The sequence below is a fragment of the Mytilus californianus genome, unplaced genomic scaffold, assembly GCF_021869535.1.
Source record: "Mytilus californianus isolate M0D057914Y unplaced genomic scaffold, xbMytCali1.0.p SCAF_1, whole genome shotgun sequence".
Lineage (NCBI taxonomy): Eukaryota > Metazoa > Mollusca > Bivalvia > Mytilida > Mytilidae > Mytilus > Mytilus californianus.
The window spans coordinates 3611530-3638698 of NW_026262581.1; the positions used below are offsets into that span (position 1 = coordinate 3611530).

General features: G+C 30.5%; 1 protein-coding gene across 3 annotated transcripts in view; it reads left to right on the top strand.

The window, feature by feature from the left end:
* Positions 1–27169, top strand: part of LOC127735183 (guanylate cyclase soluble subunit beta-2-like) — a 109997-nt gene that overhangs the window by 36874 nt on the left and 45954 nt on the right. For all 3 annotated transcript variants that reach the window (XM_052245466.1, XM_052245390.1, XM_052245327.1), the window contains exon 3: positions 22553–22653. In XM_052245466.1, coding sequence (XP_052101426.1) covers positions 22553–22653 — 101 coding nt within the window. The remainder of the gene's footprint in view (positions 1–22552; positions 22654–27169) is intronic.

Sequence of the window (27169 nt, forward strand, 5' to 3'; positions counted from 1 at the left end):
ATCTGGCTCGAAAGGCCAAGTGAGCTTTTCTCATCACTTGGCGTCCGTCGTTGTCTGTTGCCGTTGTTAACTTTTTACATTTTGAACTTTTAGAGAACCACTGAATTCCTTATGAGGTGCTGACCAAGAGTTGTTACTTTGTTGCCGATCTATCATCCAAGATGGCCGGCAGCGGGGGACTTAGTTTAAGATAGGACCCTATAGGAAATACATTCAAATGTCTTCTTTTAGAGAACCATTGAATGGAATGAAACCAAACATAGCATGAATGTTCCTTATGAGGTGTTGACCAAGTGTTGTTACTTTGTAGCTGATGCATCATCCAAGACGGCCGCCAGCGGAGTAGGACAATATTAAACCAAATATGGCCTCAATCATTATTAAAGTATCTGTTATGATTTTTATCTTTTTTATATGATTTCAAAAACCCAAATAGAGTCATGCAGGTGAGCGACACAGGCTCTTTAGAGCCTGTAGTTTTGTTTTTTGTAGGTGGGGGGGGGGGGGGTCTTAGTTGCGCAGTGCTCAGAGTTTTTCTATAATGTAGTTGATCATTAAAATTCATTTAAAGCATAAACCCAAGCTAAAAGGGCAACAAGCTTATCAAGCACTCATGGTACAGCTTTTTATTAAACACGTATTGATATATACATTAAACAGCAAAATAATTATTGATGCAAGATGTCATTAAATAATAATTTTTACTCTTTTTATGTGTTAAGGACAAGAACTAAAGAAGATACAGAGAAATTATAAACAGCAGAAATGATAGGCAATTTAATATTTGCAGAAGTCAACAAAACCTACATGGTAGTTAAACTCATCATAGATACCAGGATTAAATTTTGTATTTACGCCAGACGCGCGTTTCGTCTACAAAACACTCATCAGTGATGCTCGATAAGACTCATAAGGCCACTTTTATAAAAGTTATTGCCCTTGAAAGATGATTATCATGATTATTATAAAAATAAAAAGATGTGGTATATTAAATATGAAAACTATTGATCATGGCTCTAAGAAAGCAATTATAGGCCAGTGACGGCCTTCAATAATGAGAAAGTCCATACCCTATTGTCAAAGTAGTCAGCTATAAAAGGCCCTCAGACGAAAAATTGAAATAATCCCAACTGTAGAACTAATTGCCTAGTTTATAACAAAACAAATTAAAAAAAATTAAATATGACAGATATGAAACAACTACAACCACTAAATTTGAGTGTCAGAATAAACTACAGGCTCCGAACTTGGGACAGGCACAATCAGAATATGGCAAGGTTATATAAAAATAAGAAGATGTGGCATGATTGCCAATAAGACAACTCTTCACCAGACAACAAATGACATACCGGTAGATTTCCTGCAAAAAAATAAACAGTCCGGACTAAGCAGGAAATTTATACCTTTCTCTTAATCGAAAAGACACAAAGATCTGTTAGTACTCACAGCTACTGACAGCTAGTTAAAAATCAATAAAAACTAATACATGTAATAAAAAAATCATGTTTGTGTGCACTCAACCCTACCTTAACCTTGGACAGTGGTTTAACAGCTCAACATATAAAGAACAAACTGTAAAAATAACCGTTGCAACTGCCTCAACTCGAAAGATTGATAAAATGCACAAAATCAACTACCGGGGTAATATAAAAACCCATAGACAAAAAGCACGGAATTAAGAGAACTCACAAGTCATGCAAGTAAGAAAGGAAATATTCTTAAAATGTTCATAAACATGACAAAATAAGCTTTTTTAGTTGTTTCTCTCTCCATTTATAAAATTTATTGTTTATTTTGTGTATTTATAGGTGATCAGACATCTTGGTTTTCATGATCAATAGGTCAATACTGAAGAGGAAACTGAAAGTTGATATCTATCTACATGGTGCGCTAATTGGATTAATGTGAAATGGAATGTGTGCTTTCCTGCAAAAAAGAAATAGGAAATTTCATCATAATCACATGATAATGGCTATAAACAAAATAGAGTTTTATCATAGATGCAGAAAAACACAATTGTATAAATGCAACAACATATTATATATATTCGTCGAAAGAAGGGAGAAATGAAGAAAAAAATAGTATTTTGTTGTTGAAAGGAACACCAGCTTTATCCACTCATTTACATCGCTCCCTCATATCAAATATACTGAAGAAGATCTTCGAAGAACAAATTGCAAAAATGTTTTTCTCTAAGAATTGAAGGAAATTGTTTAGTGAATGGAATAATTTATGTTATGAACTTTTACGAAGTGAATTGAATAACTGTACACAGCAGCTGAAACAGAGGAAAATTAAAATTTACAAGAAAAGTGTTTATTTTATTATTTAATTTGCAAATATGAATGCATTCTTAAGAACTCCACAAATGGTATGACATTCAAATTGGTTGCTTATTAATGTATACAATTGAAACAATAACAAAGAAAGCAGAATACTTTGCTACAAAAAAATTTTTAAAAATCAAAGTTAAAGTCATTTAAAGTATGTACAATACCTTGACCTAAACAGTCAGACTCACTATATTGTTTTTGTATGTCATGATAATTTAGAGTCAAAAATTTATTAAAGTTTAAATATCATTTGTATCATTTATTAAGTCTTGTAAACATTATGTTCATACTGTTTGTATAGTGAAGAAATTTACAATGAGTAAAAATAGGGGAAAGCATTTCCTACAGGGAAAGTTGATGTACAGAGAACAATGTTTTCCTTAGAGGAAATTTGTGGTATTGATTTTTTTCCTCAAGGAAAAGTGTTTGTTAAATAATTCCTCAAAGGAAATTGCAGTTGACAAAATTTCCTCACAGGAAAAAGTATTTCCTCCAAGGAAAATTTGAAGCTGCAAATTTCCTCAGAGGAAAATTTGAAGCCTCAAATTTCCTCACAGGAAATAAAATTTCCTCAAAGGAAAATTTGAAGCCGCAAATTTCCTCACAGGAAATAGAATTTCCTCAAAGGAAATATTAATGCAGCAAATTCCCTAAGGGAAATCTTTTTCCCTTGAGGAAAATACAATTTCCCTTAAGGAAAAATCTTTTTCCTTTAGGGAAATTTGATTTCCCTTGAGGAAAACTACTTTTCCTCTGAGGAAATTGTTGAAAAAAGGGGCATAACTTTTTCAACAGTGGTGCTAGAGCCAAAATTTTTTAGGACAAATATCAGGGAACCAATACCAACCAAGTTATCAACTTCATTTTGACTTAACTCCAAAAATTAAGGTGACAACTTTTGCACTCAGCGGAAGTGCAAACTTGTCCCGGAGACTGTTCCTATCTCAGTACTGATTATTCTCTTTCTTCACTACATGATGTGAACATTCAGACAGCATGAAAGTATACTTCACTCTTTAAATACATTTTGTGAACATTGGTGTAAATTACCAATGAATCTCTAAAAAAAAATAACAAAAATTAAAAAACAATTAGTTGACCATCAACAAGGAATGATTTGAACCCAGGACTTGTAAGGTTTAAATTGTAGTATCTCATCATTGACAGGAGCCGTCATAATATGTAATATCTGTACCACAAATGACCAGATATATGCTAAATATGTCGCAGCCACAATCAAGTCCTCTTTTTTTGTTATTGACCTCACAAAATTCGACATTTCACCGGCTTGTTACTCGTCATAAACAACATGAACCGAAAAAGTAGGAGACAACAATTAAGAAATATGTAATATTTTGACTGATGAACCTTCTGGAACACCTGTGTTCAGCACCAGTTTGGAATTAATATTTCTAATTGGTATTGCTAATTGATACTCTTTGAACAAAATTAAATTTTTCCTTCAAAAAGGTAATCTAAATAAGGATATAATTTACAAGAACATTTTCCAACACAACATAATTAAACTATCTTGTTTATAGAGGAATGCCATTTGCATAAACAAGGATATTAAATGTTTACAACCTCATTGGTATAAATATATAGATATAAGAAGATGTGGTATGAGTGCTAATGAGACAACTCTCCATCCAAGTCAAAATTTATAAAAGTAAACCAATATAGGTCAAAGTACGGTCTTCAACACATGTATTATAATTGTGAAAAGACTTTGAAGAGCAATACTTAAATGAACATAGAAACAGCTCTTCGATGGATTTGTTTTATCATGAAAATCGTTGAAGGTTAAATAATATAGATTCTCTTGGTTGAAATCTTTAACAAAAGTCAAATATGAAAGTTAAAATGCTATCTAACATAGAACATAATTAGAGATTTCCTCTTAAAGTAAACTGTTAAACATGGAAATGTATTTCTGATTACCATAACAAAGTAGTAATAACTTCTGTTTCCCAACCTCTGATGGCTTTCTGATACTTAAATTTCCACTCATTTACATATCAATCTATATTTAATGCTGTTTTGATTGGATTAATTTTTAACACTGAGATGTTTACCTAAACTGTTAGATTTTTGAGAGTTTTATAAACAGATTTCAATAACAATAATTGTCGAGTTACACAGAGCTTGAACAAATTAAAAGAATGTCTATTATTTATTAACATTAAGTGTCCGTTCCGAAATGCCACTAAAGTAATTGCAAATTCAATCCTTTTAATCAAGCAATTAGAAAATGAAATTCAAGAACCATTCTAGTCACAATTTATAACAAATGTATATATCGACGTCCCTATGATGCTCTTCAAATTTGTACTTGTTTTGGCCTTTTTAATTTTTGATTTTATTCGAGCGTCACTGATGAGTTTTTTGTAGACAAAACGCGCGTCTGGTATCTATGATGAGTTTTGATAGTACATATGCATGTCATAATATGTGATATTATAACTGTGTTAAATATAAGTGAAAATTACTACCTGCCTCAATGCATGTATAACTATATACGTAAAAATTTACCATAATTGATACATCAGTGACGTATATCCTACATCTCTTTTTATTGATATTTAGATAAAACAAATAATTGAAAACAGATTATATTGTAAATAATGCCTTAAGCGTTCTTTTGAAATGCGTTGAATCTTCTTAAAGGACTAATAATATTTGAAGTAAAATTTGATTTCAACATTTACGAATGAGGTTAATATTTCAATATCACACATTTTGCCTTTACAGGTTACACTTCTGTAAATATAGACAATGCAATTTCCCATAGGAACTCCATTTGCGGCTAAAGCTGTGCCACTTTTACTATGAAGTTTCGTAAAATAAATATATCCTAAAACTAAAAGTTGATATGCAATACTTTTTTATTAAAGGTCAAAACATAGGGCTGTGCGGCATATTTTCAACATTTATATGCCCCGAAGTTCTAAGAGTTTAAAACTTTGTACTATCCCTACTTCCACTTTTGGTGTCCCTCAGAATTCAATTATCGCCGCTACCATCTGTTTTTATACTGGTAACATTCCCAAGTTATTTCTCTATGAGATAAAACATAGAGATCATATCTGGAAACCAGTACGTAAACAAAACAAAATATCTATGAATATTAAATATCTACCCAAAAGAAGCGTGGCTTGTGAAAAAGCTGTATTTACAAAGTGCAACCTATAGTCACGAAAAAAAAAAACAGCTCTTGAATTCGAGATATATCACAAAAACAAAACATTTAAAAAGTATTTCAGATATACATGTACAGGTAACAACTACTGTCATCATATAATGCTTTGATATAAATATTATATTATATTATATATATATTTACGACATCCGTTGTTCGACCTGCTATTCAAATGCGTTTTGTTAAAATATACTTTTTCACTTTTTTGGTCTTTTGGAAAATGTTGTTTGTGCTGTATTTAGACCCCTCTACCAAGAAATTTGTTTTGCATGCACACGTATAAAAATTGCGGTTTTTATCAAACGCAATCATAGGTTTGAACGTTGTTTTCAATTTAGACTTGTTTATATTTTTTCGTTTGGGCTTGTATTATATTTGCCTTCGGGTTTATATCCTATTTCGACTCTTCAAAATTCAAGAGTCAATCCTAATTTGAGGTAAATTATATAGCCTTACAAATACCGCTTCGATTCCTAAAATCACTGAAGAGACATTAATTGTCGAAATCCGGATATGGTGTACAAATTTTTGCACCACATGTTTGCGGTATACCATCTTTTCCGCAAGTTTATTGTTTTCTGTTTGGTATTAAATTTATAATTAAGATCCATTTTGTTACATCTGGTGATCCGTTTAATTGGCAATCGCCATGGCAGTCAGCAGGGTTTAAGAACATCCGTTGTTCAACCTGCTAGTCAAATGCGTTTTTTTTTAAATATACTTTTTCACTTTTTTGGTCTTTTGGAAAATGTTGTTTGTGCTGTATTTAGACACCTCTAGCAAGAAATTTGTTTTGTATGCACACGTATAAAAATTGCGGTTTTTATCCAACGCAATCATAGGTTTGAACGTTGTTTTCAATTTAGACTTGTATATATATATCTATGTATAAATGCCTTTAAATGTGAGTTGCAAAAAAACTATGGAACAACAGACTTGAAAAGATATTTTGTCAAGTTATTTTAATTCAAATTTTGATGGATATTGAACTATTCTTATCGTGGATATTGAGTCAGGCGAATTTCCCATGCTGCAGGGGATGTCATTGCGGTTTGCCTCCGTACATGACGCGAACCCCTAAGGATAACATAATAATTGAACCATAAATCTCAATTTCAATTTCTTAAGCGATCTAAGTAAAATCCGAAAGAAAATCTTGTTTTGTCTGTCGGACGAAAGTTAGTCTCTTATTGTCACTGAATGATATTAAATCTATTTAAGTGTCGAATTTGGTTGGTCAATATCTCGAAAATGTGACACGATTAGATTCATTTTGTTCTTTTATGAACGTTTTGGTAATCTACTGATCGAGGATAAAAAAAAATAGAGTGGGTTGAGATTTAAAAAAAAGTAGTTTTGACGACTCCGCTACACTTATGTTTCATGTGTCTATTAGGATGTTTTAACAACCCCGCCACACTTATGTTTCATATGTCTATCAGGAAGATTTTCAGTAGTTATCGTAATGTCATATTTTTTTTTTATTTGAGAAAAGGGTTTTAATAGCATATCTTTGATTGTCTCTGATAAATCTATGCACATCTTTTATAGACTCGACACGATTTGTAGCTTGACATTTTATATAGACAACGGCCTAGTGTTTGGTTTCAATATCCCTTTTGGTTTTTATTATCTTAGGATTTCTGTCTCTAATTGACGTACATCCCAATTCTCCTTTTATTTATATCTTATATATCTAAACCTGAATAACAAAAATAAGTTATAAACAGCCATCCTTAGAGTTTCCTCCGTTATATAATTGATTTGGTCACTCTTATTGGTTCAACATTTTTGTTAATTACTAAATAGTATGTTTGTCAGATGCTTTCAAACGTTATTTATTTTCTAAACATTGCAAAATGATTTTGTTAGTGACAAAACAATTATTTTTTTAAATAACTTTTACCAAAGACAAACTTTAAGGAAATAAAAGTCCCGTTATATATATATCTTGTCTGTTAATTATCAAACTTGAAACATATATATATGCAGTCGGAAAATATTAAAACATCAGCTATATTTTGAGCTATATTACAAGAATTCGAACAATTTCTATGGTGTCAATTCCAGTGACAAAGAACTATCCTCCTTGCAAAATTATCTTTTCCTTGTTTTGCACGTGACCACGAGAACGTTACTGGTTATAACATATAATCATGATAAGAAAAAATTCACATAGAAAGTAATAATGAGGAAATTATAAAATTAGTTATCATTTTGTTTCACCCAGCGTAGTAAAGTGAAAGCCTGGTAATTTTAATGATTTGATACAACCACTGGGTCGATGCCACTGCTTGTAGACGTATGTTCTCAAGGTTTTCACTAGCCAAGTATTCAGCACTCATTTGCAAGCCTGACATGTTTATCATTGCAGATTTCGGAGTAATATTTTATGCTGATGATTTTAAAGAACATCTGATACTTGTGTGTTGAACGAAGCTACGACTCTATATGTGAAAATGATTAACGGAATTTTTTTTCGATATAGATCTAATTTTTACATCTTTAAGAAATCAATGTCTCAAGTGTACATTTTTTTTTATGGTAAATAATGCATTAAAAGAAATATTCATTTGCACTTTCCTTTTAAACGGATATCATAACACACTTGTGAAAATGTGGTTTAAGTATTATTTTTTATCAGTATGGTTACCGAAGTACACTAACTTGTTTTTTTTCTATCAATATGGTTACCGAAGTACACTGACTTTTTTTTTTTTATCAAAATCAGAAGATTATCTTTTCTAAATTTTGTTTTATCCCTCTGTCGTAGAGTTTGTTACTAAAAAAGCTCTACTGGCAATTATTTCATTTCCAAACAGAATTTATCATTTATACAGAGAATGCTAACTTTTTACGATTTTTATCAATAAAAAAGAAACGATTGAACGGTGTTATTCGATATGTAAGAACAATTAAGCCTAATTTGCAGTTACCGATACAAACGAAAATTGTTTAACAAATAATCCATGAGGTTCAAATTATTGTAGGTTTCAAATTTCACAGAAATGTTTGATAATTTAGATATCATTCAAAAAACCTCTGCTAATGATTTTCGAGATGGTCGTTTTTTACGACAGAATAATATAACCAACTTGCCAGTCTGTTTGTAGATGACATCTTAGATACATGAGATACGATGTTGGCTGACATGAGTTTACTACCATCTCGTTATCTTGCTATCAACTTTGTCGAAGGAGAAATTACTTCTTATGAATATACGGAGACCGGATTATCTCTTCTCTTTAAAAGAAATGATTAATTATTCAATGTAATGTTTGCACCAGCAAGAAGTTATGTCATTAATTGATTTACTGGAAATCTAACAGACAATATGAACAGATGATTAACAGGGTCTGTTCGTATGGTTATTTATTGTCTAAAATAAGATGTTAGAGCACAGGCACTTGTCTCAGAATTTTTTCCCCCTATATACCTTAATATTAAGGTTATATAGGAAATTTTTTTCTGAGACAAGTGCCTGTGTGTTAGAGGTAGATTTCAATCATGAATACACGGAGAATTTGAACATAACAAAATTGTTAAAAAATACGTTAACTCTTCAATATATGTTACAATTACTTCAACATTATAACTAGGAACCGCTGTTTTAAATGCCAATAACTCCATTCCACTATAGCGGTTTGAGAGTAGACAACAAACAGGGAACTGCCTACGATTGAATTAATACATTACAATCCCTTTTCTAGTCTTTTTTTTTATCATTTAACTTGACGATTTGTGCTGGTTTTTTTTTTTTTTTTTCTTTCTCTGTATATTTTTAAAATTGCCGTACCATTAAAACCCCCAAAGTATATACCTTTTATGCATAATCCTTGATCTCAGTCCTCTTAGATCTAGATAGATATTTTCACTGAGTAGTATATAGATAGTACGCGATAAGAAAAGGTGTAAGATATTTACAAATAGCTATGGGAAAACTGTAATGATTATGTTTTCCTTGCGTAATAATCGGAAATAATATTGATCTTTAAAAATAAAAATAAGTGTTCGATTATTTAACGATTGTCGCAAATTGCTTTGAATTTTATGCATGCTGGTCACATTAAAATAATTGGCAATAGTAAATTAAGAAATAAAGACAACAAACACAACACACTATGCTCATATATTTAACAATAGAAACATTTGCTACAGGCTTCTTTTTTTTATGAAAGTGCCACTAACATTTATCTTAATTATTTAACGTTATATGTTAAAAGATTTAAGGAAAAGTAAGAACAAAGGAAAATACAATTTGTCTTTTCAGATCTTCACAAACTGACAATTATAGTCATATTATTAGAAAATAAGAAAAACAAGCAAACACAATCATTAAGCTCATATATTTTTTTAATAGAGAAACAAGTGCTAAATCTTTTTCTATGACAATAAAATGATAAAATCTAAAATTTGTACTAGAGGATGCATATGTCAGTTAGACAAACACACACAGATTATTGTATATATATAAGCACATCCCAGCACTTCTGTTTCGCTGACATTCTCTGTACTTACAACAAATTCAAACAATTGCATTGTTTTAATGATATACTGGTACTTTTTTTTTCATATTTTTCTATTTTTACTCCATTTATATATTACATATATATATATATCTAAATAGGCGATTAAGGGTGTAGGTAGGGGTGATTTCTCATTCAATGACAGAAGTGTTTTTTTTTCTCGTCAGGGAAGGAGGAATCACTAAATACCAGTATGTCTTTGGAAATTTATTTGGAAAAATTAACACAACTTGCCGTTATGGAAAAGGAAAAACTACAATCAATCCTTACTTAAGGATTCTTTATTTGCTACATCAATCGTGGGAGACGTCCTTACATTGGTAGCATTTAGCTAGCACATGTCTTGTTTTATGTTTCTAAATATACTTTTTTTGTATAAGTATATCACAGACGACACAAAGGTGAACAACCAGATGAAATTTCTAAACAATTTTATGATACCTATCAATTAATAATGTACATTTCATTAGGAACTATCATTGCTTTTTTTCTCTCTCATTTTCCTATTACATGTACCTTCTGTTATGTGTTTTTTTTTTCTCTCTACATATAAATACTTTATTGTAGCACAGTCAACCATATTGTCAAAGTTTCATATAATTACTCGCCAAAACGTAATACTAAAAATAAATTAAGGAATGAAAGTATATATACATAATATTTATTTTATATGAATTTAAGGCGCAATTACTACATAAGTAAGCCGCCTACCAAAACCAATAACAACAACAACAATAGTAAATTAAACAATATCTAAAGTAACTATGAACGATTGTCGCAAATTGCTTTGAATTTTATGCATTTCGGTCGAGTTAAAAATAATTGACAATAGTGAATAAAATTGTGAATTCCATTTAATGATGAATTCAACAACACTTATCGTTAACTTGATGATATTTTTTCGTTAAACAATCATGAATTCTATATAAAATAAATAGTGTCGAAATTTACCCAAAGGTAAATAAATTCAATAAATCAAGTATAAACAGCAATAAATGTACTTTCCTAGATTTAGATATTTCAGTTTTACACGTGAAACTCTGTGGCGTTAATCACCAACACTCGATCAGTCGATCCATTGGAACAAAACTTCAAGGAAATGATAAATTCGGAATCGTCTTTAAGAACTTTTGATAGGAATTACAGTCATAAATCACTCGTGTTTATGATTAACAAAACTGATTGTCCTTCTCCTAACCTAGCAGGAAATCTAAATGTAGAACACAAAATATGGAAGAGGATTTTGAGGGCTCCCATTACCTCAAAAGTTAGTTGAAAAAAAAACGAAAACAACACTTTATAAATTTCATGCGTGCGAAGCGCTTTTCTGGATTTACCTTCATCATGAACCATCAAAGCCGAATCTTTTAAAGCCAAGGATGTATAAGAAACGAAGCAGTTTAAGAGTTATATGACATGAATAACATAAAAATAATAGACACATCCATCTAAGGTCAAATTTGCCTGATAGAGTTGAAACCTTAGTTTCGTAATAATTCATAAATTCATAAACGAATAATTTAAGAAAGGTTTGTTATAAATCATGTCAAAACCGAAGTATTGACTTCTAAGCTGAACAATCTGAAGATGCTGTAAACTATGAAGTAAATGCATTTGCATTTATATTTGCCTGCGTAACTGGAATCTTTTTGTACAATGTTTTGCCAAGTGACATAAATTCATAAGTGTTTTGCTATTTATCGATTTTATTGCTATTCGTTTCCTGTTTCTCTCTTGACTAGCTGTTTATGTGTACAGCACATCGCCGTGATCCAAGTATACATCCAGTAAATAAAAAAACATTGAAGTTGGTACGTGAGGATTGTTTTCCCCCATATGCAGAATTTCAATCCAATTCTACACAAAAAATCCCTCAGGCTGCTGTCCTTATCGCTTGCTATATTAAACAAGAGATTATAATAGTATCTGCTAATTCTATATCAAACTAGAAATTATAATATCATAAGCTAATTCCTTTTTTTTTTCATTATTACAATTTTCAAAAACATTTTATAGTGAACTTATAATCAGTTGTGTCCTCGCGGAAAATGTAGAAGACATTGTTCCAATTCTCATAAGGGACATAATGTTTTGGCTCTTCATACTCTTTAAACAAATGAAATCATTCATAAACAAGGATTTATTAAATACTGGAATCTACTTTTGAAAATGGAAAATAGGATTTTTTTTTCACTAATTTTTGAAATTTTTAGCCAAAATTTTTGAAAAAGCAATGCAGAATACTTTATGACAAACGGATTTTTAACACAAATTTACCTTGTAATACTCTCTGGTTTTATAGTTTATATGCATGGTTTACTCACCCTGTGCACGCACAGCATTAGTTGAATAACATTGTGTATGCACAGCCTTAGCTAAATTACCATGTGCACGAACAGCCTTTAAACGTACAAATATAGAGCTTTTTTTACTATGAGTTTAAGTAATGATTGAAATACTTGTTGAAAGTTATCTTTGTGTGAAATGAATTCAGGAGAAATTGGCCCAAATTCTGTTGATTGATGCTCAATATATATTTAAACATATCTTTGTAACATATGTTTAGTAGGTCACCCAAATAAGCCAATAGCCTAATATTCATCAGTTATTTCAGAAATTTATATTTTCAATTGACTAAAATTTTATAATCATTGTGCAAAAACAAACTATGACGAAGAACAGCAACAAAGTGCTGTTCCTTTGCTCTTTGTGTTTTTGCTGTGTATGTTCTGACTTTGTGTCACGGATGGATACCTCATATCCTTTTTTTTGTTATATTCCAGGAATGAGAATATAATTTACTAGCACATTTGTTGTGTTACAAGAGTACAATATAGTATATATTTGTATATTATATATGTATATCAGAAACATTTTTACGAGAAATACTGATAAAAAAATGAGAGACAAATCTCATCGATTGAATTTTGTTTTTATCATGAGTTTGTTGTAGTGTCTTTAGTGTAAATCATCTTGGTTGAAATCTTGAAACAGTCATAGTTTGTTGATCAAAGTACTTATTAATGAAAGTAAAAATTCTATAAAGCATCGACCGTAATTAAAACTGTCCTCTTTCCATAAATTTTAAACATTGAAATTTATTCACGATTACCATGACAATGTGTTATATCTTTTGTTTCCTAGCCTCAGATGGCTTTCTGGTTATTTAATTTCCTTTCATTCACATATCAATCTACATTTAATGTTTTTTAATTGGATTAATTTTCGACACTGGGACGTTAACGTTAACCGTTAGATTGATGAGAGTTTTATGAACACATTTCAATAACAATAATTGTCGACGAATCAGACAGGGCTTTAACAAATTAGATAATTGTCTATTTTATCTTAACGTTCCGTTTCCGTTCCCAAATGCCACTAGTCTTTACTGTTAAATTAATTTGATTGATTTAGAGTCATTACAATAACTGAAATCATGTAATTAGAACATTCAATTCAAGAACCATTTATATATATTTATGATAAAGGTATATTTAAGTCACTTTGATGAAATTTCAAATGCATTTCATGATATAAATCTATAATTAAGTGAAAATTTCTACCTGGGTCCATGAACATCAATATACGTAAATTTTACCTTAATTTGTATATCTATGAGGGATACTTTGCATATCTTTTTATTCATACTTAAACTAACAAAATTATTTGACACCAACTGATACTGTAAAAGATGCAAATACGAGTCGCAATCTATCGACATTATTTGATTCATCTTGAAGGAATCAAATAACATTTGAATTCAACATTTGCAGATCAGGCAAATATTTCAACACATTACAGTAAGTAAAAGATAAACAGTTTTTGAATATTGACGAGATAAATTCACTTGTGGTGGATATAGTACATTATACTTAACAAATAACATTCGTTGTGACGCTTTATATTGTAAGAAAATTAGATTCTTATTGTCACAGAATGATATCAATGAATAGTCCGAATTAGGTTGGTATATATTTTGAAAATATGAAACGGTTATGTTCATTGTATCCGTTTGAATAATATACTGATCGAGATAAAAAAAAAAAAAAGGTTTGAGGGTTGAGATCTAAAGAAACTAGTTTACCCCGGCACATTTTCATGTGGCTGTCCCATGGCATAGTTTCTTATATTTTATTGTTTCTTGAGAATTATCATTTTATGTCATCCAGCGTTGTAAATTCTACACCTTCTGGGTTGAAGCTGACATGGATATCAATAATAAGGTTATTTTCTGTCAATTTACTGTTCTTTAAGTGTGAGGTTTTTTCACCCCTGGGCATAGATGGCCTTAATCAGATCTGGCAAAACTTTTAGAATTTTTGTTTTGTCAATACTTTTCAACGTAAAAGGTTTTGCCTTCCCTCTGTTTTGATTCGAATGCCGCTGATAGGTCATGATGAAACGTAACGTGTATCTTGTCTACAAAATTATCATTCTGGTATTTTAATGACTTTATATAATTGTGTACTTTTCCGCTAAAATGTATGGCAACAGAAATTATTTTCTAAAAATAATGTGTTGGCGGCAACTAAATAAAATGATGTAATGTATGTACGTTTCTATTGACGGTCTATTTTAAAAGCGGAGTTAATATAACCAATTTGTCTGTTTGTAGATGACATCTTAGATACACGAGATACGTTGTTAAGATGCATGAGATACGATGATGACTGACTTAAATTTACTACCAGCTATTTATCTAACTATCAGTTTTGTCGAAGGATAAATTGCATCTTACGAATATTAGGAAATTGTGATATCTCATCTCTTTTAAAGGAAACGAATAATTATTCAATGTTATTCTTGCATGTCAGCAATTTACGTATTTTGTATTACGAAAATCTAACAGAAAATATGAATACACGATCAACAGGGACTGTTCTTATGGTAATTCAGGTCTAAAATAAGGTGTTAAAGTCGATTCCAATTATCAATACATGGAGATAGAATAGCTGAAATTAACAAAATTGTAAATGGTGAAGGTAAATACTTCAACTGTTCAATATATCACATTCACTTCAACATTGTGAATAGTCATCGTTTTTTTTAAAAGGGCAATACCTTCGCTTTATTATTACAGTTTGAAATTTGACAGTAAATATGGTACTGTCTGCGATGGAAATCTTGCATTGCCCTCCCTTTCTATTCGTCTTTCAATTATGAGTGTTCGATTATTTCTAAGAGTATGAATCGCTGTCGCAAATTGCTTTGAATTTTGTGCATTTCGGTAGCATTAAAATAATTGTCAATCGTAAATTAAACGATTGTGAAATTTTGTATAACAGTTAACCTTTTTTTTTCTTCATTAACGTCAAGATATTTGTTGAATTGCAAGTAACGCGAAAATAACGATGCTTTGAAAGTAAGTGTTTATGTCACCCGAAATTATTTGAATGTGTACAAAGAACAATATTATTAAGTTAACATGTTTTCTTTGGCTGGTAGGACCATGAAATTAAAATCTAACCGTTATTTTTTTATTTTTTAGTAAAACAAATTGGATTATTGAACACAAAGATAATTTAAAATTCCAGTTTATGATAAGTTACTTCCAGTATATACAATAAGTAATACAGAATGCATGGTTTACCTAACAAACAAGAAAATCAAAAAAATAATGCAACAACTACAGTCGGATGCAGTCATAACATATACCAAAGTTAAATTTGAACAGATATTTTTTGACTGCTTCAAAGTTGACGTAATATATATATATATGTAGCAGGTTAACTTTATCAGAGCAGACAAGACCCAGGCCTGCTTTTTGCGAACTGCTTCATATCTGCTGCAGACCAGACCTTGGGGCAGTTCTACTATTTGCCAGTACTGAGGACAGGTCTGCTTTAGACAAGGTCTATGGATGGACATGTCTGCTTTTGACCAGTTCTCAGTTACAGTGTAAACATATATTTGTTTCTATTTTTTGATAGGCAGACAGGTGTATATTTGTATTCCCAAAAAAAGGAAATCATCAATTGCAGTCCTGATCACAAGTTAATTTTAGCTTGAAGCAGGGCAGATAAAAAGTTTAGAACGTGCATGGTAGATATTAACTTGTGTGCAGATTTTGTTTCGAAGTTAACTTCATTAACGAGCTTAGTAGGGGATCTTACCAAAGTTAACTTGGTCAGCAGGCTTGAAGAGAATCCTATGGCAATATCTGTTTTGCTTGAATTGTGTAGTAAGACCGATCAGAGCAGTCACCAAACCTGTTGCAAGTTGGTCAACCTTTCTGCTCATCAAGATAAAGCCCCAAACAACATCGTTTTTGTGAATTTGTGTATAAATCACATTACATAAACTGTTTAATCAATGAATAAGGTATTGACAATTCACTTGGAAACTCAACATATACCTCCACAAAGGACGAAATCCTGGATAATCATAAGTCTGTTATATGTTCCTTTGGAATTTCAACCAAAGATAAAGAATTGGATCTTCCTTCAATGTATTGGATACCTAAACTACATAAGTGTTCTTACACACAACGTTATATTGCTTGGTCTTCTAAGTGCTCCACGAAACTTCTTTCTAAATTATTATCTGTTTTATCAGCAATGAAAGAAAAAACAAAGAAAAGAAGTTAGCAGTATCCTTTAATTTCACTTTCCGCTATACAGATGATGTTCTTGCACTAAATAATTCAAAATTTGGTGACTATGTTGAACGCATCTATCCCATCGAACTTAAGATAGAGGATACAACAGATACAGTTAAGTCTGCCTCATATCTTGACTTACATCTAGAAATTGACAATGAGGGTTGGTTGAAAACAAAATTTTACGACAAAAGAGATGCTTTCAGCTTCCCAATTGTTAACTTTTCATTTCTATGTAACAACATTCCAGCAGCGCCTGCATACGGAGTATATATCTCCCAGTTGATACGATATTCCAGGGCTTGTGTTTCCTATCATGATTTCCTTGATTGAGGGTTGCTTCTCACAAGGAAGCTATCAAACCAAGAGTTTCAAGTGGTGAAGTTGAAATCATCACCTCGTAAATTTTACGGACGCCATCACGAGTTGGTTGACCATTATGGAATATCTGTTTCACAGATGAGAACGAATATGTTCCAATTGTCGTAACTACAATCTCACCCCCTTCCCCCGAATGTGACCTACCGAATTAGACAAATCATAAGTTTGTAATTGCATGAGCAACACGACGGGTGCCACATGTGGAGAAGGATCTGCGTACCCTTCCGGAACACTTGAGGTCACCCCAGTTTTTGGTGGGGTTCGTGTTGCTCAGTCTTTGGTTTTCTATGTTGTTTTGTGTACTGTTGTTTGTTTGTCTTTTTCTTTTTCTTTTTTAGCCATGACGTTGTCAGTTTATTTTTCGACTTATAAGTTTGAATGTTCCTTTGCTATGCCGTACTCACTTGAATATACACACTCAAATCTTAAACATGTATACCGGCTTTCGTGCTTTTTTTAAGTTATGTAGACCAGTCTAAATACTCGGGTCCACGAATGTTCATCAGACAATAGGAAATAGGTTTGTGATAAAACATGACTTAAAATAAACAAAAAGGTAAAATAACAAAAATTTGGAACTCCAAAGAAAATTCAAAATAGAAAGTCCTTTATCAAATGGCAAAAAAAAAGCTCAAAAACATCAAACAAATGGAAAACAACTTTCCTATTCCTTACTTGGTACAGGAATAATGACTTTTAACATGTTTAAATATCTATAGAGACTTTGCTTGAATAGTTGTCCAATTTCAAAATATTTAATTGTGGTTATTTTTCCTCAATAAAATAAAAAATCTTTACGTTTAAAATTTTGTTTTGAATTGATGTACTTATTGCATTGTACTTGAAATTATATGGGTTTTTTTGGTATTTAAAATTTGCATTTGTTAACAATCCGGTTTTTGGTGTTTTCTTTGCTTTGTTTTGTGGAAGGGTGTATGTCTTTTCGTTGTTACTAGGTTTTTTTTACACGGCATTTTCAGTTTGTTTACGATTAATGAGTTTGAATATCCCTTAAGTATCTTTCGAGTCTCTCTTATCAGATTTTAATGTTTGTAGAGTGTAGGCGAATGGAAAATGTTTTGTCTGTTTCAATATTTATTATGTACTCAGTTAACGATACGTATTTTGGCCAGTATTTCCTCGAAGGCCAAGTAAAATAAGACTTGCACTTTACAAAAATACAGAAAAAGCAATTTGTTATGTTCTGCCGAAACATTGTAATTTAGAACTGATAACAACTGAGTGAGAATAATGGTTAAAGAAATCTAAGTGGGTAAATTGTACGACGTTACATGTGATGTACTGTTGTCTTTTGAAACTCGAACATCTATTCAATCATTCTCGAGATAACGTTTAGATGTTCTATTACTCTAAAGTGTCAAATCGTATCGGATTTCATCTGAATTTATATATTATATCATCTAGCTTTGATCTGTTATGTTAGAGTGATTAATCTTTTTTGCCATTTGTAAACCTTTATGTAAATGTATTTTATATAAATGTCCAGTTTTATGACATAATATATAAACGCATAACCGTTTATCACATTTCATATCCTTTTCAAATAATACATATATTGTTTGTGTAATTTTCTTCTGCGTTACTAATAATGAAAAAAGCAAAACTGTATATTTGGAAATATACAATGTCATGGAATCTTGGTTATACGGCATCTACCCTTTTTATTCCCATTTTTTTATCCAGCTTTCTGAGGCAGTTGCTATTCGAATGACATGTGGTGCACCGGTTTTTGGTGGGGATTGTGTTGCTCAGTCTTTGGTTTCCTTTGTTTTGTTTTGTATACTGTTGTTTGTCTTTTGATCTTTTTATTTTTTTTTTTGCCATGGCGTTGTCAGTTTATTTTTGACTTGTGAGTTTAAATGTCAATTTGGTTTTGGTTTTTGCCTCTCTTTTAGTAATTGAGGAGTATGTCTGTTCGTCATACAGTCCCACTTTTGTATCAACTACTGCTCCTACACTGCACGATATAGTTGTTTAATAATTTCACAGAATATTACTCATCTAGTGAACTTTTACACCGCCTATTTCATTTCTTCATCGGTATGATTTGTGAGTTTACATTGGCATGATACACTACAGTACACATTTTCCTCTTAAGCTCCTTCTCGTTTCTGTTTTTTTACGATTTGATGTCGTTGTGTACCTCTTATTTTGTTTTTGATCCGAAATCATTTTTGGGAATTAAATGAAACCCTTATACTTCACTCGAGTTTAACCCTTTTTTGATTCGACCAATTTCAGCAAACATTTTCATATGTGTTCTGTTATTGTGGTATTGTGTGGTATGTTGTCTTTTAATTGAAGGTTGATTAACAAACAAAATATTATATTTGCGTACCCTCTTTACTGCAAATTCAAGTTATCAGAAGACTGGTTTTGTGATCACAATAGCCATACTACAAATGGAGAAATTCTGTTGTTAATATTGATGGATTTGTCTATACTTTAAGGTCCAGTTTGATCATAGAGCTCCCCAAGTATTTAATTATATATAGAGCATATTGGGGTTTATTTTTGGCCGTTTTGAGCGTTCCTGATAAAGGTAGATCTATAAAGATCCTTCGGAAGCACCAGATCAATAAATTTTTATTTTCACTTATTAAAATAAAATGCATTTGTATGCATACACTACAAACCAGTAAAAGTCTGAAATGGCCTATATCTGTACTCGACTGTACTGATTTTTACTCGACCAGTCTGAATTGGTCTGAAATTTACTTGATAATACTCGACTGTAGTCTGAACCATACTTTACAGTCTGAACTTGTACTCGACGTTTACTAGACCAGTACTAAACCATTTTATATGAGTCTGAACCATACTCGACATAATCTTAATCTTTCTTGAACAAGTCTGAACCATACTCGACTTAGTCTGAACCATACTCGACCAAGTCTTAAACAACCTAGACCTGTTTTTTGTATCTATCTATTGTATTTCATCAATTCAGGAACTGTTATACATATATATATATATATGTATGTATGTATGTATAACAGTTCCTGAATTGATGAAATATACAATGTATATCACATTTAAAAAAAAAATAAAACAAGATGATCAAAGAAAGTTCCTGGTTGGATTAAAAAAATATCATGTAATAAATTAAGTTTTCATCAAATGAATTTTTATATACATGATATCATGTTCACATTGCTTTATGTACATCAAAAATACCAGAACTTTCAACCATAATATCAAATATCTTAAATGTTATTCAAAATTGTTTTTTATCAAAATATATATAAAATAGTATATAAAGCAACTTAATAAATGTTCACATTGACACCTTTGTTTTGTAAAACCAAGAGTTTGATATAATAATAATAATAATATAACTTTCATAGCAATCCTTGATAACCTTTTAAAAAAGGAAATGTATTCCAAAGTTGCAGTAGAAATTTATTTTAATTAGATTTAAATATGTTTTGTCAAAATTAAAGACTTGGCATACAAGAAGCACTTTAATAAGGTTTAATTACCTTAGTACAAAAAAAGAAAACCCTATATTTCTTAAACTCGTGTATTACTTATCTAGTGAATTCAAAAGGCCTTGTGATTTAAGTTTTAAAGAATGTTGTAATTTTCAATGGGTGTAATCAAAAATTTATTACTCTCTGACCAGGTATGATATTTTTAATCAGTGTACCCCAAGCAGGATATATTACTTTATAGTTTACCCCTAATCAGAAGAAAATTTTTATTCATTTCTTTAATTTTTTATCCCTTTTTAAAATATATATATATCCCAAATTATGTTAAGAATAGATATAGTTTTGATATATTATAATTAAGGTTTAACAATGTCAGTGATTTTGTTGGCTGTTGTTACCTCATTAAAAAGATAGTTATATATAACTGTTGTATGTAAACATGAAACCTATGTAGTTTTTATTTAGAAATTTAGGAAAATCAAGTTTTTGTTTAAAAAAAAACATATGCCAAACAAAAAGCACATTTATAAGGTTTTATTACCCTCAGTCATGTCAGTATAGGTGTGGTTTTCAGGTAAGCAAAGTTTTTCTATTTATTAAATACATACATGATCACAGTGGTGTAACCATACATACATGATCACAGTGGTGTTCCCATACATGTATAATCACAGTGGTGTAACCATACATGCACGATCATAGTGGTGTTCCCATACATGCATAGTCACAGTGGTGTAATCATACATACATGTATGATCACAATAGTGTTTCAATACACAGTAGAGTGTGTGTTGTCAAAGGAAAGCCTTTTTTTTCAGAATAAAAGTAATGACAACACTGGAGTAACATCGCATGATCTTAACATTTCCATTTTCTAGAATTCTTAATAAACTCTTAATCTAAATAATACTGTTTTAACAAGACTCAGACTTTACAATTAGATAATTTAACTATCTCAATTTGATAAATCTGAGAATCATGTAAGGATGTAAAAATCTGTTTTTATATATATATATATTTATTTTATAGTGGCTTGTCAGTCAAAAAAAAAGTTATTTTAACAATTAAAATTATAAAAAGTAGAGGTTATTTGGTCGAGTATGGTTCAGATTTATCGAGTATTGTTCAGACCTTTGGTCGAGTATGGTTCAGACTGAAAAAATAGGTCGAGAGCTGGTCAAGTATTGGTCGAGTACAAGTCGAGAATGGGTTAAGACTGTTTTAGACTGGTCGAGTAATAGTTCAGACTATTTTCAATAGCAAAGATAAGGGTTAAGTACAAATCAGTACAGTCGAGTATGGTAAAGACTGAGTCGAGTAATACTAAGTAAAATTCAGACCAATTCAGACTGGTCGAGTAAAAATCAGTACAGTCAAGTACAGATATAGGCCATTTCAGACTTTTACTGGTTTATAGTGATATATGAAATAAAATTGGACAAAAATTTCAATAATATTCAATTCTCTTATGCTTTGATTAGAAATAAATTCTCCATATTTAATTTTTTTTTTTTTTTTTTTGTAAAATAGCAAGAAGACCAGTACATGGGTCCCATCTTGTGGTTCAAGTTTGAATTTATATCTATGTTTTTGTATTCGTTTAAGAAAATATCATTTAGCTTTCTTTCTAGTCACATAATTGAGCATTTTTTTGTATCACCCTAACAAAAATGTAAATTCTGTTGCACAACCTTTACCTTGAACACAAACTTGGTGATATTAACACTTTTGAATTTTGGGAAAAGTATACATTTACATTACATGTTTGTCATTTTTTTTCATATTTCAAATGAATCAATAAAACTGTTTTCGTTTCTTTAAAACGGAAAGAATATTCGCGCATTTAGAACATTCAGACAGTTCAATAGAAACAATATAACTATAATCCTGTCATATTTTGAAAACTTAAGGGGAAATGTAACGATGTCACTCACCTCTTTGATTATATGTTTTCAGTCTAACAAAAGTTCAAACTCTTGTTCAACTTTGAAAAAATAATGTTATGAAGGAAAATTAGTCAGTAAAGATAACTATATGAATTTGCAAATTTCTTTTTACAGCGAACAGAGTGATTTGAATGATGAACATGACTTTATGGTATTTCATAAATACTCAGATGAATGTACATTTGGATTGATTGGGGCTGTTTGTAAGGTATCAGGTATGTTTATCTATAAATTAATTATGATATATTTCATGAGAAATCAAAGACGTGAAAGCTACACAGCATTAAAAATTTAGACATACTCATTCGGATTTTTTAACTGTTGGTAGTTATTCATTTCAGTGTAGTGTTATAGTGTAGAATGTATTGTTTTGGGTCTTGATTTGTCAGGGAAAATTTCAGGATTCATTGTATATTATTGTATTTTGTATTGCATCTGTTAAAACCAGAACTTGTGAATTGTGTATAATTTCATCTGTTTGAGTGTATTATTCTGCGTTGTGTTTCTGATGAACATAGATTTCTAGATTGCTGAATACTAACAAAAAAAACAATTTTAATCTAGCCACCTGCTCATTACATTTAACCCCTGTCACTGGTCACCGTTGTCTCTTCTTTATTGATCAAATGTTCATTTGTGCAAGTTTAGTTGTTTTTGTTTTCTTTTTAGGAGACAATAGTTCGTTATATGGCGGAAGGCATCATTAATTGAAGGTTGTTTGGCAATCCTTATTATTGTTTCTGTTACTGTCTAATTTATATGTACTGTAAACATCTGTATCTTATTATGAATGCGGAGATTAATTGGATGATGGAGACCTCGAGAAAACATGTGCCCAACTTAATCAGTTGTCCCTTTTTTATATTGACAAAATGTTGTATTAATTTCGTTTCATTTGTATGGTCCTGTGCATACATGCTATAATAAGAAAAACGTAATATGGAATAAAGTTGGTACAACCTTACTTTTTTTAGTGCAAAGTTTTACTTGGATTTTGTGTATTTTATTGATCAATGGACGAATTCAGTTTTATTTCAATTTTCATCCTGTCATTGGATAAGGGTCAACACAACACATTATTTCACCGGAGGTATTTCATCCGATTATACATACATATTTTAATATTGTACCAAACATTTATTTTGATTTCTTTGTAAATTAAAAACGCAAGATTGGTCGATAAGTTTACTGGTATTACTTTGTAAAATGTCGAACATATCCGATAAATAAAAAAAATATTGCATCTTGACCGATAAAGCATTCTATTTTTTCTCCTTAAAATTTTGTACGCAATAGAGAGGATCCAAATAAGCAAACTAAAGATAAAACAAGTTGACGGAAATGGACATTGCATCCGTACTGCAAGCATCATGGCTACAGTAATTGGACGAAGTATAATCAATGTTGCTAAAATATTTAATACTACATTATTACTCGCAAGCTCGTTCATTTTGATATACTGCTCGGGACAAATTTCCTCAATATAAGTACAATAAACTTATAATTATATAAAAGCTGTAAATAATATTTTGCACAGAATATAATAAAAACTTTTTTAAAAATTGACCTGGAAAATGGAAACCTCTTTTGTATGAAGTAACATTTGTGTCAAGGATATATACTTTTACGATTTGTCACGCGTTTAATCCTCACATCAGAGATCCAAAGGGATTAATAACAGACATGCTAATATTTATTCATACGAAAAACTCATTAGAAAAAGTGAAATCAGAACATTTGATACTTTCTTTGTTATTAGAAAATATAATACGACACATTGTTTAAAGGTTATTGAAATGAATTTCATGATTTCCTTTGTTTTTACTAGTATTTACATACATGTACAAGTCTGTATATGACATGTTCATTTTATGACTAAAGTTCGAAAAGAAGAACAAATTAAGGGAAATGTCTCAAATCATATCCAACTGAGTAAGACATCACGTGACTTTGGTGACGAAGCAAACCGCCATTTTGTGTCATTTTGTCCCATATAAAATGCAAAGGTGCTTCAATAAAGTTCAAATTTCTCATTTATCTGACCCGTTTTCTAACTTTTGCAGCTATATTCTTGGTATTCGAACATATTTCTACCTAAAAATGTTGGTCCTGGTAGTTAAATTTTTGATCAAATTACGAACCTGGAGATTTGTAAAAATCGTACTTTTTCTCGTCATTTCCCCGTTGACTCAATGGTAAATCTAGCGACCCCATGTCTATTTGTACATCAAATTCAAAATTCCGTAGATAAAAGTAATACTTTGCAGCTATATTGAAAACATTAACACATATATCTAGCTAAACAGGCTACTTTTAACAGTTTAAATATATGGGAAATTACGTCCCACATCGATTTAAAAAAATTTCGGGATTTTTCAATTGGCGGATTTGTTTGGAAGTGTCGCATGTATTTTATACATCTTGTATTTTTCATGCAGAATTTGTGCTGTTTCTGTTATTTTATTCGTTGATATTCTGATATGTTTGATTTCTAAATTTCTTGATATAAGTTATTTCAAGTGTGAAGTGAAAAAAAAGTTACCACTGAAATTTAAAAAGAAAAAAATTTTTCATTTTTTTAAATATTTTTTCCCTTTTTATGTATAATTTATCTTTATAAAAAAAGATAATATATTCTTTTTAGAAAAAAAATATTTTCGTCTCGAGAGAGAAATAAACCATGCACAACAATAGATCAATGCTATGTACCTATAAAAGTTAATGTCCCTTTAAAGTTTCTATGACCAATATGAGCAATAAACGAACAGGTTAACTCAGATTTAAGTTATAATGTTACATAACAACAAATTGTCAGGTGATGTAAAGGAATCGTTTCAAACAAAATACCATCAGGTGACATTAACATCCTGTCTATACACAAGTTTTCTAGAATGTAAAAAAAAGATAATTCTCTTTCCCGTGTACACTACCGAAGAAATATATATCATAAAGAACTTTAAGAAAATATAAATATTATGAAAAATTCTTCGATAAGTTGATTTTTCTTTAAAAAAAACAAATATTAATGTTTCACGATAATTGTTTGAAAAAAAATACTGTATTTCAAATTTTATATTTAAATTTTTTTTTATTTCATAGAAAATTAAACGATACTTCATTGCATATGATTTTTGTCATTTTTTTTTTTAATTCAATATTTTAAGCAAAATCCAGGCATTAAAAAATCAATATTGAAATTTTATTTATGTTATTGCATACATTTAACATTGCAAACCCGCCAATATTCATCGACAGAGTTATCTGTCCTGAATAGAACTGATATACATTTTTTAGTTAGGTATGTTATATTTTGCACGAATCCAGGATAGTTCATTCCTTCCGGAGCACCTACAAAATGCATCTGCGGAAGCTTTATTTTCAGTGTTGTTTGGTGGGATATTTAAAATATATATATGAAAGTGTCAAATACATAATTGCAAAAACATTCAATTTAGGAAAAAAAAACCAATAACTTCATTATCGTGCGTGCAAAACCTTTGGACTGATCTCCATTCAGTATGTTATTGGTCAAAACTTTAGACATCGTAAACTAAAAGGTTTGACAGCACAAAACACAAAAGGGCATAAAGAAAACAGCAAAAACATTTTACGGTCAACGTTATCTTAGGGAAGTGGTAAGAAGAAGACATAAAAGACATACTATATTCTTTTCAAGTGAATATTCTAGAGTCTGAAAGTCCAACAGGATAAGGTGAAATAAAAACGTATGATACCAAATTCCGTATGCGCAAGATTCCGATACCTACGAAAACAAAATTTAGAAAGACAAAGAACAAATAAATTTAAAAGGGTTAAAACAAAAAACCGTAGTTGTCATAATGTCATTTAGGCCTTAGGGTGTTCCAACCTTAGTTTGTAGTACAATTACATAATTTTGAATTAGATTCTTACAAATGAAATGTACCGTTTAAATCATGTTTATACCGAGTTTTGTACATGTATGTGGAGTTCCGAAAAACAATACATATCGAATCTATATTGAGTGTGTGTACGAAAATTTATTAAAATGAAATAATGTAAATTGATGTAGAACAATTATGTGAACAATCGCTATGTTATTTTAAGACGCCTGTCAAATCAAAATGGTCTTTTTTGGAGATAAGTTATAAATAAATCAAGTATGTATGACGTTTATTTCCAACGAACACAAATTGGATATATTCTAGAAATATGGAATCGTTAAAATTATGTAAGAGATATGCATGTTAAAGTGTATTAAAAAAAAATAATGCAAATCAATGTATTAACGCGTGTTTCAACAATTGTTAAAAATGAACGCCAGTCAACTATCTATATCATACACTGCAAACGAAATGATTTGATTTAGAAATAAGGTATAATCTAGAACAAAAAATAAAATCAATGATCATATAATTATATTGGATGATATTCAAATGTTAACACATCATAAATGTAGCTTGCAACATATTTTAAATATAAGTATACATCAAAATAATCCAAACACAAATGGCGGTTCATCCTTTTGATAATAGGTGAATGTTAGTAAATAGATAATCAACCGTTTCCTTTTTCTTTTCCTTTTCCATTCAACAAAGTTAGTAAAGGGGCATTCAAAATCATAAACTGTGCAGACTAGGCAATACAAAAAAAAAGACGAATGCACAAGTTTACAAGAACACGGAAAAGTAAAGATTGAGCAACACGAACCCAAATAAAAACGGGGATGACATAAGCTCAATTAGCTGGGGA